The 14159-nt window shown below is 51.6% G+C and overlaps 1 protein-coding gene across 2 annotated transcripts in view; it reads left to right on the plus strand.

Annotated features, from left to right (window-relative positions):
• Positions 1 to 14159, plus strand: part of UST (uronyl 2-sulfotransferase) — a 266013-nt gene that overhangs the window by 176234 nt on the left and 75620 nt on the right. For both annotated transcript variants that reach the window (XM_036024868.1, XM_028510379.2), the window contains exon 5: positions 1275 to 1428. In XM_036024868.1, the coding sequence (XP_035880761.1) occupies positions 1275 to 1428 (154 nt within the window). The remainder of the gene's footprint in view (positions 1 to 1274; positions 1429 to 14159) is intronic.

Here is a 14159-nt window from a genome sequence, read left to right on the forward strand (position 1 = left end):
CACGGTCTGATGGGAGGGGCTAGAGATAGGACTTGGAGCCAGAGGATGGACGTTAGGACAGAGTTCATGGCTGAAGGATGTGAATGGGGTTCTGGGCTGGGCTCTGAGGGTGCGTGGGGTCTGCCTGCTGGGGAGATGTGGGGCCAAGGTTACATCGGCGCATTTTCCCTGAGCTCTCTCTGACCCCTGGCGGAATGTCCAGGCCTCCTCGTCCAAAGGGCACAGGGTCATAGGACAAGAGAAGCCCTCAGGTCTTTCCGGAGGTCTCCAGAGCAAGACCTCTGCCCAGACTCTGGAGGGCGCTCTCCGGGCTCCCCGGTCCAGTGCCCTGAGGCAGGTCCGTGAGAACGGGCCGGGATCCTCAGGACACAGCCAGCCAGCCCAGTCATTTTGTCCTGGGAAGGCCTTGCCCTAGGGCCAGCACTCGGAGCATCCGTCTGATTCCTCGGTGGAAGGAATCCAAACGGAACACCTAGATATTTGCTGTGTTTTTATCTACACCCACTTGCCATCACTCAAGCAAAACTACACTGATTTTTGTGTGTTCAGGAGATCCCACACACTTATTTTTCTCAATTCCAGAAAATTTTTTCCCACGGTTCAGATCACAGATTCTGGAGCCAGACCTCCTGCGTCCCTGTCCTGGCCCAGCCACATGTGACTCACTCTCTCCCTGCCTCAGTTTCCCTACATGCAAATGGGGATAATTATGGTTTCTGCTCTACTGAAGTGTTGTGGGGTTGCAGTGAGTCGGACACATAAAGCATTTGCAAGGTAAACAGTGGACGTTTGAGAAGTGTTGACTCGTATTAATTCGCTCAGTGCAGAGCACCTCGCCTGAGGCTGTCTGAATTAGAAGGTGAGGTGAGTCCTGTTTACCCGAAAGACAATCAGAGTTTAGCAGCCACTTCAAACCTTTACTGAGGACCAGCCAGGTGTCGGTCGGTCTGTGCCGGACCCTGCAGCCTGGTCCGCCCTCAGGAACCTGCAACCTAGTGAGAAAACAAGACGTCTACCATCGCGGTGACAAACGCTGTCATTTTCCTAGTGCTGTCCCACAGAGCGGAACCCACGGCCTCTCAGCGGGTGCTGATACAAAAAGCCGATCAGGAAACGCTGCTTGCTGGCTGGGCTGTTCACTGCTGCCCTGGCAGAGGGGCTCACCTGCTGATAATCTGTGGACCTGGAGAGGGGAGGGGTCTGTCTAAGAGGGCTCTCCTCTCCTCCAGAGGTGACCGGTGCTCACCGGCTCTGTGTTCCTGTGCTTGTGCCAGGTTTGGAGGAGACCAGCCTGTCTACATCAACATCATCAGAGACCCCGTCAACCGCTTCTTATCAAACTACTTCTTCCGTCGGTTTGGAGACTGGCGAGGGGAGCAGAATCACATGATCCGCACGCCCAGCATGCGGCAGGAGGAGCGCTACCTGGTGAGTCCTGCGGCAGGCATCGGAGGGGCGGCCGCTCCCTGCCCTGCCCTGCTGCCCGCCTGTGGCACTCCCAGGGCACCCCCACGGAGCCCTGTGTGGCGAGGGTTCTTCCTCGGGGAAGGAGTTTTTGCCGGTGACACATCGTTCCAGATGGCACAGACCCTAGTGCATGTTTTCAAAGGACTGTTCTCGCCCTGTTTTCCCCCGTTTGTCTTTATTGTTAGCATTGAGGTCCTAGGGAGAAGCAGTCCCTCCCAGGAAGGGCACGGAGCGTATTCTCACACGTCACCCTGCTCCGTTCCGTGGCAGTCCCAGGAGGGAGGGGCGTTTCAGGCAAGCACCCAGACCTTCCAGAAGGATGGGGGGGCGTGCCAAAGTCATGCGCCCAGCAAGGCAGGAGCTGACGGTCTCTGGGGCCCATGGACTGCAAGTCCAGGGCTCCTCCCACCACAGCACAACAGAATCAGGTCATCTCAGCGAAAAATGGTTCGCTTTTTCTGCACTTTGTTTTGGGACCCACAGCTCCAGGGGGATGTTGGTTTTGACCTTGGTCATTGCTTCAGGGGCACCGAGTTGGTAACAGAAGTAGAAGGCAGACGTGCATCTTTGGGACAAACCCAGAATGGCAAGGGGCACTCATCACCTCTTTGTGACCTAAATTGACCAAAGCTTACCAGGTAGCTGAGAGCCTGGTGCTAGGGAGCCTGAAACCCTGGTCTCTGTGTTTGAGGAGCCCTTTGGGGTCCCTCGGACCCATGCTGGCACAGACAGAAAGAGGAGAAAGCCATAAAGGGACCGGTGTGCCCGTCCCTTCCCACGCTGGAAACCGGCACAGCGCCCGCACCCGCTGCTGACGGGGCTGCAGCGGCGTCCTGGTTGCTAGGGAAGAGTGGCATTCGGCACAGTTCTGGTACAATGTCAAAACTCCCACTTCCTCGCTTAGTTTTTAAAAATGTAATAAAAGTGTGCATTTGGAGGGTGGGAGATTTTTGGATGATGCAGAGAAGTGTGGCATCCAGCGCTGCCCATAGTTTGTGGATGCGCCAAGAGCAAAACCTAGGCCTTTCACTCACCACGCAACATTTGCTCAGCTACCTGACACTTCAGTGAAGTGATGTGATGGCATATGGTTTTAGATGGCAGGTGGTTTTAGATTTGATGATCGTAGTCTTTTTTTTATCTGCACGTTACGAGCATGGCTGTATATTTTCCATTCAGTGACGAGTATGCACGCATAGTGTAGAACCACTGGCTGGAGAAATAATAATTGTCGACCCAGATGATCTTTATATTTCTGCTGAGTCTTGATCAGCATTTCCACCATCTTCTGAAAGCGTAGAGCACATTCCATGTACTCAAAACATATTTCAAAGTTCCTGATTTGATCTCGGGATGGAGAAAGTTAGAACCAAGTTTTAGCAGAAGATGCTAGGAAGCTGGAGATAGGGAAATGAGTCTGATGAATCCTGCTCTTCAGATATTGATGTCAGTGAATTCACAGTTGGCCAGAGGGTGAAAACTGAGAAAGTGGGGGGACCGTTGGTGATCCAGAATGCCTGAGGGGTGGGGGAAGGCTGTTCTTAGGAGGTCTGGGGGTTCCTGGAAGATGTGGCATCTGAGCAGCTACTAGAAGGAGAGATGAAGCTGCTTCCCGGTTAGCCAGGGGAGCACAGCCCCTCCAAGTGCAGCAGGGACCTGCAGTGGGCCTGTGACTTGTGTGACTCCTTCAGAGATGAGCCCGGAGAACGGTACGGTGGTACGCAGTGGCGGGCGGGGCACGGAAGAAGGGCAGCAGCAGAGGTGAGTTGAGAGAGGGGAGGGCTGGAGGCACCAGGCCACATGAGGCCCTGGGAGGCAGTGCAGTTGCTCTGAGCTGGGAAACAACACGAATGACCTGAACCGAACACACCTGAATCAATGATTCTTTCCCCTGAATCCCCACTAGAAAGCCCAGCCCTTCTCCCAGCAGGCAATGCCTCACTCCATCATGCTCAGCAGTGCTCCCCCTTCTTTCTAGGGGTGGGGACTCCTTCTTCCCTCTGTAGACCCCTAAGTCGCTGACATCTGGACGCTTGTCCTGGAAGTCTCAGAGGCTCCTCCCACTCGAAGTCTCCAGGGGGCTCCGTAGACACTGTGATTTGTGGGATGGAGACCCCAGGGTTGTAAATGCACCACACAACCCACACGGCTGCTGTACAGGAGAGGTCCTGGTGTGCTCTCCTGTGCGCCCACCGAGTTCCGCGCCGGCCACGTCGTTTCTCCGGGTGACGAAATGCCTTACGTTCTTTCCTCTCCTCCCAACAGTCTGTGAGCTCTTGGGGGACAAGACAGGATCAGAGTCCCATCTGTGTCCCTGGTACCCCCAGATGAGGGGCTAAAATGCTGGAGACCTCAGTCGCACTCTCCTTAGTAAATTAAATAGACAGCAACCGAATATTAATGTAGGAGTTGGGGGGGGCAGTTCTCTAGGTCTTTCTACCCCATCGAGTTTTGTCATCCCGTAAATGACTTCATGGAGCGTAGCCTTCACACACTCACACAAACAGGAAGTTGTAGTCACTGCTGACAGAAATTTTAAACATAAGAGGAAAATAATGGTTTAGATCTTTTTTTTTGAAAGTCCATAGAATGTTGAAAGTTGGTAGGGGAGGCAAGACTTACATTTTTGAGGAGCTGGTAGAGGCCAGCTCCTCAAAAATTTCTGGTGGGATCTGAGAGATTCCAGGGAAGTTTCCCCAACTGGCATCTCACCCTTTGAGAGATCAGCAGGGACCCCCTTTCTGAATGTGGGCACTGTGTCCTGGAAGGGCCCGTGTCAGCTGAGCCCATGGGATCCCTCCTTGGCGAGGCTCAGCAGGAGAGCATTGGGCTCCCCAGAGCCACAGAGGGAGGCAGCAGGGTGGGGGGGGGGCCCGAGGGACACGTGACTCCTTTATAGTCTGGCCCCAGCCTGACCCTGTTAGGAAGCTGTTTTCTCGTTCAAAGGATAGTTTGTTTATTTGGAAGAAGAAGGTCTATTGCCTTTTTTTTAATAGATAAAACTTTTTATTTCATCTCCTTGGCCCCATTAAGCCTTTGAAATAAAACTGTCCCCTTTCAGAGTCTGTCCTCATTTTGGCAGGCCTGGGTGGTCAGTTGTTTGCCTCAAAAGAGGGTGTTGTTTGTGTCTCCGTGGGGTGCAGGGCAGCTGTGAGGAGACCACCGTCCCCTCCCCGCTGTGAGGCCCTGCTGGAGGCTGAGGGCCTGAGAGGGGATCTGCAGGGTGTCCCCTCTCCCAAGCAGGCAGGCAGGGCAGACCACGCCCTCGGGGACCTTGCCACAGAGCCCCTCCCTGCACACCCCACGCACGCACACAGTCACGGGGCTGGCCCGAGACAGGCCTACTGACACACTCACATGATCCCACATCACAGCGCCCTGAAGCCACTCGCTTTCTCCAGTTGCCAAAAATCAGGCAGTTCTGCTCCTGGCCCTGAGCCTCGCAGAGCTGCTTAGCATACAGCTGAGAGAGGGCCAGGGCCTGTGAGTCTGCTCTGGGGGGAGGGGGCCAGGGGCAGGGGGACAACATCATTTCACGATGCTGGGTGGTTTGGAAGAACATGGAAAAGGGTGAAGGGGTCCTGGGGTTTGCAGGGCCCCAGGAGGTCGTGAAGGAGCTCGCTCCACAGGTGCAGGGATGGGGCCTGGGTCGAGGGGTGGCCTCGGGGTCCCCCGGGAGTGGAAGCCAGGCCTCCTGATTCCATAACTGTGCTGTCTGACCCCTTGGGCTTCATGTCGTACTTCCTGGATGGTTAGGGGAGACGAGGACTGGGCCCAGTTTCACGCTTTTTGAGCAAAACCATTTTGTCTGACATTGTACATCCCTAATAGCTGTTATAGCCATTGTTTCTTCCAAGTATGCAAGCAGCTGATATAAGCTATTCCTTATATTTCCTAAAAGTGTCCATTTCTTTCCCAAACCGTTCTTCATTTGTATTTACCAAAAAAAATAACCTTAAGATGAATTATCACTAGAATAGTTACTGATTCAACTCACAGCAGCTGCACTGTGGAAAGACTCATTTTCTCTCTGTTCAGAGCCGGAAACTCGGCTCCCAGGTGCCGAGGCGGTGGCCTCCCCGGTGGGTTAGAGAACCGCCAGGTGAGGCAGGTCCGGGCCCAGCCACACTCGCAGGCGTCCCGGCCCCTGAGCCTCCTCCCCAGCTGGAGTCCAGGCGTCTTTCCTTCCAGGGCTGAGAAACACCTGGCACGCAGCACCTCGCTGCCGAAAGAGGGAATGACTGCTAACGAAAAGCAACTGCGGTGATTTATGAGCAAGGGAGAGCAGCTCGTTCTGCTGAAGCCACTGCCGTTTCCCCATCCCTGAGTCCCCCAGACACTGGGTTCCTCACACTGCCGTGTCCACTCGGGCGGTTGGTTGCATGGGTGTGACTGGGGCTAGGTGTTCGCCCGAAACCCCAGCCTTAGGAGGCAAGTGCTAAGCAAAGTCAAGTTGGGCTCCTTACCTGAACCTATGACCCCTTCCCCAGACGACCTCCACGGGAAGAGCAGGAAGAGAGGGTAGGAGATTTTTCCAGAAAGAAAACTGCCATGGTGATAGTATTTATTCAGCTTGGCTATAGAGATGGAAAGTAATGCATGTTTAAAAGAAAAGATGTGTAATTTACAGCTTCTTAATTTATAAAGAATTCAGTGAATCATGCTGGCCCACTGGGTTCTGGAGAAGCTTGGAAACCGTCCAGAGCAGGAAAGGTTTTCAGAAGCCTGTGCATTTCCATCTGCTTGCACGTTTGGGACCTTGAGTGTTCTTTTGCTGTGCAAGTATGTATGTGAAATACTCATTTCTGGAAATTTCCACTCTGTTCTGACCAGCCGAGGCTGTCCTGTGAATAAAAAAACTCAGGCCTTGCTTCTATCCCTAATGTACCATGTTTAATTGAGAAAACAAATAAGAGATTTGGATCCTCTGCTCTTTTAAGTAAATATCTATGTTTTCCAAATCTTCAAAGGTGAAAAGGTAATGTTCTGTGTCTCCAACTCGTTCACATTTGGTGTATGGGCGGAGGCCGAGAGAGTGGCCTGGGACATGGTGCGCTTATACTCCCTTCTCCGCCACAACTAGGTGGGTGACTTGGCCAGCGATTCAGCCTCTGCGAACCTCACCTTCTTTGTCTGTGCAATGGGCCCATATGACCCACCTTGCCTCTGTCATAGCAATGGCAGGAGAATAAACTGGACACTCGGCACAGAAGTGCTCTGAACGCTAAAACTCTCCCGAATGTGTTTTGGCACGACCTGTCCATCCTTGGCCCTGTCGGTGGCTCCATGTGGCCTGCAGGCACCGTGTTTCCTACCGAGGGTGGGGAGCCTGCTCTTCGCCGGGGAGCCAGCGGGAGCTGTTCTTCCCACGCGGCTCAGGCCGCGGCGGGCCCTGCCCTGAACATCAGCTCCACCTTTGCTGAGGTCTCAGCTGGCCCCACTAGACCCCGTCCCCCGGGAATCCATTTCCAAGGAAACTGCTTCTCTTTGTGTTCCCAACAGCTGGAGATCGTTTTGATCCCCGCCTGCTGGCATGCCTCTGTCCCGCGTGTATTTACTTGGAAACCGAAGCCGGTGTGGGCGCAGTAAAGCTGCAGAAGTCACACAGGCTCACCCCCGGGGGCGGGGAGGAACGGTGCGCAGGGGCCGGGACGCTCTGACACGCCGGGCGAGCTCTGCAGAGGACAGAGGAGCCCCCACTGGAGAGGAATGTATTTGAGATTTCTATCCCTGAGGTGCGCCGAAAGCAGCATCACAGGTGTTTTTGGAAGCAAGGAGCGCTTTGGGGGTTAGCAATACATGCAGGTGTCCTGGGGGCTTCCAGCCAGCAGAGAAGGTGATGGGTGTCGCAGGAGGAGAGGCTGGAGGAGTTTGGTACACAGCGAAGAGGTTTGGGGGGAAAGGAGAGGCTGCGAGAGAGCGTGGCAAGCTCCGTGAGGAGAGAACAGAGTGCTACCAGCCGGCCACCAGCCGCGAGGCCACCAAAGAGCAACAGCCACGTGTGTGGCATGTCTCGGATGAGCGTGCTGTGCCCGCGTTGGCTCATCCGCCCTCCCAGCATCCGCTGGTGCAGGTATTACAGCAGATCCCTCTTCGGAGGCAGGAGGGGAAGCCCCACGCCTTTGTTCTTTGGGGTGGTTGACAGAATTTGTGTCCTGTGGTTGCAGGACTGACATCCTGTTTTCTTGCCAGTCGTCGGCTGAGCGCCATTCCCATTTTCTAGAGGCATCTACATTCCTTAACGTGTTCCCCCTCCTCCGCCTTCAAAGCAACCGGGGGTGGGTTGAGTCCCACATGCTTTGCATCCTCCTTCCTTCTTTTATCGCACATCTCTAGCCCAGGTGAGAAGGGTCCTCCACGTCTAAGGAATCCTGTGATTAGACTGGGCCTCCCAAGTAACCCAGAATAGGTTCCCCATTTCAAAGATGGTCCCCTGCATCACATCTACAGAATTCCTTTCACCACACAAAGTACCATATTTCCACATCCCAGGGATACGCGTAGGGACATCTCTGGGGTCCATTATCTGCCTGCCATGGTGTCACCAAGGACTGCTTCCTCAGCAGGGACTGAGGGGACGGACTGTGGACGAGAGTGTCAGCGTGACAGGCATTTCGGACTTGGCCTGGTCCATCCACAGATGCAGAGCCCACATCTTCCCACCATGCTGTGCTGCCACACAGTGGCACTACCTTGTGGCTTTCCTGTCCCTGCTCTGCAAAACCAAGTGGCCACTCATGCATTTGGTTTTTTTTTTCCCCCTTCTACTAGTGACTCATTCATTCATCCATCCTTTCATTTACCACATCCATTCCTTCACTAAATACGGAGTTAGTACTTTCTGTGTGGCAGACACTGTAGGAGGACGTGGAGATAAAATATGGAACAAATACAGATTCTGGGTCTGCCCTCATAGAGCGCAAACAGGCATTAACCCCCAAACCACACAAATGCATATCTTTGTGTTCTGCGCAATGGAGACTGCATCACACCCTGGAAAGCAGACAGAGGTGGTGCTGTCCGGGCATAGAGTGGGACCGGTGGCAAGTCTATGGGTCAGAGATGTGATAGTTGAACCAAGATCTGAGGGAAAGAACTGGCGGAAGAACATCCGGACATAGGGAGCCGCACACCCGAAGGGCCTGTGGCAGGAGGGAGCACAGTGAGCACGGGGAGAAGATGCAAAGATGCTGGCGCAGGGTGGCCGAGGGAGAAGGAGAGCACTCACTGAGTGCCTTATAACGTGGGCAGGCAGGGCTTGGGCAAACCTCCCGGGTCCTGTGAAAGAGAACTGGGGAGGCCCTGAAGGGTTTAAAACAAGGGGGCACATTTACATGGGATCCCCAAACTTTCACGCTTTGAAAACAATACTTCAGCTACAACATGCAGAGTAGAGAAGGACTCCACGTGTATATGGGTGGCTGGTCAGTCGGAGGCTACTGATGTGATCCCGGCACGAGGTACATCAGGGGGCCCGATGTACGGAGCACTGACCGTGTTCCCGCAGCAGCTCCGGGCGGGGGCAGAGCAGGCTGGGGGAGCACTTACCAACAAGTGGAAGGCCCCTCGCTGCCCTCCCAGTGGCTAACTGCCTGGCTAGCCACGGAAGACCCAGACTTGAAAGGTCAAATGCCAACAAGGAGAGGGACGATGGCTCTGTTCTGCAGCGCAGGGATTGACATTGGTTGGAGGGCATGTTGAAGTAGCAAGAAAGAAATAAAATAAAATAAATGGTGCAGACACTTACAACCTGAGAATTCAGGTAAGGAAGGAAATCAGTGGGAGTCTGGGTCCTCAGGGCAGGTTTCCGAGTCCAGGTGGGAGCTCGTCCTTGATGGACAAGCAGCTGAAGGCACGGGTCAGGGTCCAGTGGACCCAGTAAGCACAGTGTCTGGGCAAAAGCCTGAGCGACTGAGCCTGCTCCACAGCGAACAGCCCAGCTTGGCTGGGACAGAGGGCTGAGGCCGGCCAGGCGCTTTGGGCTGCTAAAGCAATTCTCCAGATGTCCCAAGGAGGGGAAGCAACAGTGCTCTGCTGGCTGCCAAGTCGGGTTCGCCTGACCTGCTTTCTCGGAGGAAGGTCCCGTCAGGGGCATCAAACCCGAGGGCTGCAGAGCAGGGCCAGGTGCATCCTGCTGGCGGCCACCTGTCAGCTGAGCTCATCGTCCCGGGGCCCCCCGCCCCTCACTGAGTCAGCGGCCCGGCTGCAGCTGCCTCCTCGCTGGGGCTCAGCTGGGACGGTGGCTCCTATTTACCAAGGCGGCGGCAGTGGTGGTGGTGGTGGTGGTGGTGGTGGTGGTGGTGCTCAGCCTGGCAGCTCATGGAATCACCGAGAGTGGGGGGTGGTGGGGGCTTTAAAAACTACGTATGACTGTGTCCCACACCCAAATATTCTGGATCAAGTGGTCATAGGTACAGCCTGGGCTTTGGGGTTATTTTTAAAGCTCCTGAAGTAATGTCAACGCGTAGCTGAGGTGGAGGACTACTGAGGAGTAACACAACCAGTTCTGGCTGTACTAGCAGGAGCCGTTCTCACTGACGGACACAGCTCCTGAATACCTTCTGGAAGCTTACTTTCTGTATCTGCTGCCCATCTGGGAAAAGCTGTATTTGCCCTCCCCTTTTCTATTTGTTAGGCCTTTAGTAGGCATGTGCAAATAAATGTCACTAAAGAAGTTTGAAGATACAATGTAAGATTTCTTGTATTTATGCGCACTCTGCACATGTCTTAAGTCAGGTTTTCTTCTAAATTGAAGTGGATAATATTTATTATTCAGAAGTCAAAGAATACATTCCACTGTACAGTTAAGATCTCACTTTAGGAAGCTGTGCTTTTGGCAATAAACCAGAGAAGGTAAGCACTTCAGTACATGAAATATTTCAGCATGAGGCCGTATTTTTATTTGGTCGGTGAGGCATTTGGAATCTCTTTGCCACCTATTCAAAAAGACATGTGTCACTCTAAATGCAGGCCAGTTCATACAAGTACATATAAATGCTCAATCAAAAGACGCAGGTGAATAGAACTATGTTTTACATTTCCTGCAGCCAGGAAATGTTCTTCAAAATAATGTTCTTTAAATGCAGTCAGAGAACTTACTTACCAAGATGCTATGAAGTCTTATATAAAGTGCAAAACTAAAGACTTTATTTATATAGGTTAAAATTTTACATTTCAGACCCTATACTTGTTTTTCAAAACCTGGCACACCTCTGTCGTTGTCCTCAATTTGCTTTGCCAAATGGTAATTTTTTTCCCTCCTCTCAGCTGTTTAGCATACACAGCAAAAACTCCCCAAAGGCAGAATGACCTCCAAACATGTTCTTAAAAATATTTTGCAAAGTCTGAAGACAGACAGGAAAAGTAAGTGTAAGACATCTGAGAGATTTATTGGAATCTCAGCTTGAGTTCTAATTGCAAGTACTTATGAAAATGTCAATATTAACATGAAAAAGCTGGCAGTTTTTCTACCGAATGTAAATTGGAGTAGGTGGCGCGCAACTGGAAAACTGCGTGCTTCTCTCGGGTTCTCGCAAAACAACTCTCAGAATCCGTTCGCTACAGCAGCCTTGCCCTCTAATGGCTGGAAATTGAAGGGCAAGACTAAGTCCTTTTTTCCCTTGCTTTCTTGACATACATCCCTGTATGACTAAATACTTTTGACTACCAGGAGGCTAGAAACTAAGAAGAGGGAATGGCTGACCATCTGTCGCCATAGTAAAGCACAGAGCACAAAGTGGATGTTAGCGTGACCACGTCCTTAAAAGGCAACAGCTGGATGGGAGTCGAGGGATGGGGAGCCAAAAGCACGTGGGGTGCCTCGGAGGTGCAGGGCCATCTTCCACAGAAACGGGTGTTACAGACTCCTGATCTCCTGAAATGCTCATTATAATAGTTACAAATGTAACTGCCTGCGAAAGTTACAGAATAACAAGCCTGCAAATTGGGATGGTCCTGGTGCATAATCAGCTCTTTTTACAGAGCACACTTAGCACACCACTCGAGTTCTGTCTCATGGTTGACTAATGAGTGTCCAGGCATGTGGTTGGCAGGAATTTAATGAGAATTTCTATTGTATCCCATGTGACATGGCCACTGATCTTCTAGGAAGGCAGCCAGGAACAAAGGGGACAGCCCGCTCCAGAACTGTGCCGCCTCTAGGCACGGGCCACCGTTTCTCTGACCCAAAACCCTCTTTGTCAACTCAGTTACTCAACTGCATGACAAATAAGTGTCTGACAAATAGCTCAGCTCAGCATTTCATATTGCAAAGTTAAAGCAATGGAATTATATCAACGTTCAGCTAAATGTTTCTATACTCCTTTCCTATTAAACAGGAAGGTAGTGCTGGTGTGACTTTTATAGTGAGATGGCTGCCCCTTGGCCACCCTACAAACTTAAACAATCACTTCCAGTTGTTGAAATAAACTAACCTGTGGGAGGCTTAGAGAAAGAATCAGCAGATGTGCAAAACAAATTTACCAAGTTCAATAAGAGATGGGAGAAACGTTGATGACAGTAAATCTCAGATCTAATGAGAGCATTCCCTATCTGACCATTGGTGGTAACAGCCCTGCAAGATGAACAGACGCGACCGAAAGCCAGTCGATAAGGCTAGCCTCAGCCGACTTCGATTGCTGCTCATCTTTATTTCTGCAGGTAATTAGAGCTCCTTGTGGATTATATTTACTTTTGACTTGTTAATATATTGCTTCATAAATCCTTCCCATTATTTCATGTTTGTATAGGCCTTACATTCTTAATGAAAATGTAATTCTCTCTGATGATAGGACCTGATCTTTTATGACCTTAGCCCCCACCCATCACTGCTCCCTGGGCGACACCCAGCCCAGCCCCCAGAAGCAAAGTGTACAGACCACCAGTAATGTTTGTCTCTTCTCCCCACTTGCACGTACCACTTCGGTATAGTTTGAACGCCTACGGCGTGCCAGGTACTGTGCTGGGAACAGCTGTGGCAAGGCGGGCATATGCTCCTGCTTCCTGCCTCTAGCACACACGGAGACATCCGTCTGCTCCTGAGTTCTGTGATCAGTGAACGGTACCCGCCCTGGTCTGTTGCCCAGCCTCTGGAGTCGTCTCTGCCTGCTCTCTCTCCCCAACCCCCAACCACCCTAGCCAGCTTCTTAGCCTGGGGTCCTCCTGAAAGCAGAGCCTGAGGCAAGGGTTTGGATAAAGGGTGTTGGAATTTGGCCAGTGATGCCAGAAATGGAGGACCAGGGAGAGAAACAGGGAAGGACAATAAAGAGGGGTGTCCTCACATTGGTCACTCCTGGGAAACTACGACTCAAGCTTGGTAGGACGCTCTGAGGACAGTGTGGGATTCTCCCAGAAGAACATTTATCCATTCGTCTCCTCCTTGGTTGTCCGGTTTGTCCCACAGAGCCTTACCTCCCTGTCACCTAGGCTGTGTGCACGCGTGTGCCACATGGGTTCTATGGGTGTCACACCGGGAACAGAAAGTACGGGATGTGTCTAGCTGCCTAGGCAGGGTTGCTCTCAGGCTGCTTCTGCGAGAATCTTGTGGCTGCAGCCGTGGCTGGAGTAGAAAGTGGCCGGGAGGGTGTGAGGCAGGACATAAGAGTACCCGGCTGCAAAACTTGTTGCTTCTGTCCCTTTAACTTCTCTCAGGTCAGTCCCTGTCAGTGGTCATCAATAAGGGTCTCATCGCTTTTTACGCAGATACCTGCAAAAGCCGCGTGCATGATCAACCTGTCTCCAGCTCATCTCCTTCCTATCCATTGTCAAAGCGCCCCGTGGGCAAACCTGACACTGTCATCCACTGCTTAAAACTCTTATTTCTCTTCCCTACATTTAATGTAAGCTATTGACATTATTATGATAGTATCACTGTTATTTGTTCAAAGCACATACAACTATGAATCTACAATGATCTTGATAAAAAGTTCTATTAAAATGAGAATCATGCTCTGGCTGGTGTGGTTCAGTCAACTGAGCACTGGCCTACAAACCAGACGGTTGCCAGTTCAATGCCCAGTCAGGGCACATGCCTGGACTGGGGGCCAGGTCTCCAGCTGGGGGAATGTGAGAAGCAACTGATCAACGTATCTCTCACACATTGATGTTTCTCTACCTCTCTCCCTCCCTTCCCCTCTCTCTAAAAGTAAATAAATAAAATCTTTTTTAAAAAAGTGAGAATGACAAAGGCAATAGAGAAGGGATTGGTGAATCAATGAATTCAGTTGGAAGAGTGGAAACAGGAATGCACCTGCTCTGGAAAGGAGATGTGAGAAGCTCGCTTTGGTGAGCATGTGTTTGGGAGAGCAGTGAGTGGGGGCTGCAGGGGTGGGTCCAGATCACGGGGAGTCTTGGGGCCACACAAAGAACTTGAGAAAACTCGTCACAGAAGGCTCGAGTCACCAAGCCTCTTGAGCAAGGAACTGAGTGACATTGTGAAGTGTGTTACTCTTAGAAAGATCTTCTTTACTTTGAAGCTATTTTTTAAAGCTTTCTCCATGGTTTCTTACCAGGGTGTTTGTTGTAATTCATGCTGTTTAAATTAAAATATTTGATCCATCTGAAATTTATCTTACTGTCCAGGATCCATTTTTTCCAGATGGCTAACAAATTGTTCCAACAACGTTTATAGAATAATTCATCTTTTCAACACCAAAGTGTCATTTTTATTATGTAATAAATCCCTATTTTTAGAG

The sequence above is a fragment of the Phyllostomus discolor genome, chromosome 4, assembly GCF_004126475.2.
Source record: "Phyllostomus discolor isolate MPI-MPIP mPhyDis1 chromosome 4, mPhyDis1.pri.v3, whole genome shotgun sequence".
Taxonomy (NCBI): domain Eukaryota; kingdom Metazoa; phylum Chordata; class Mammalia; order Chiroptera; family Phyllostomidae; genus Phyllostomus; species Phyllostomus discolor.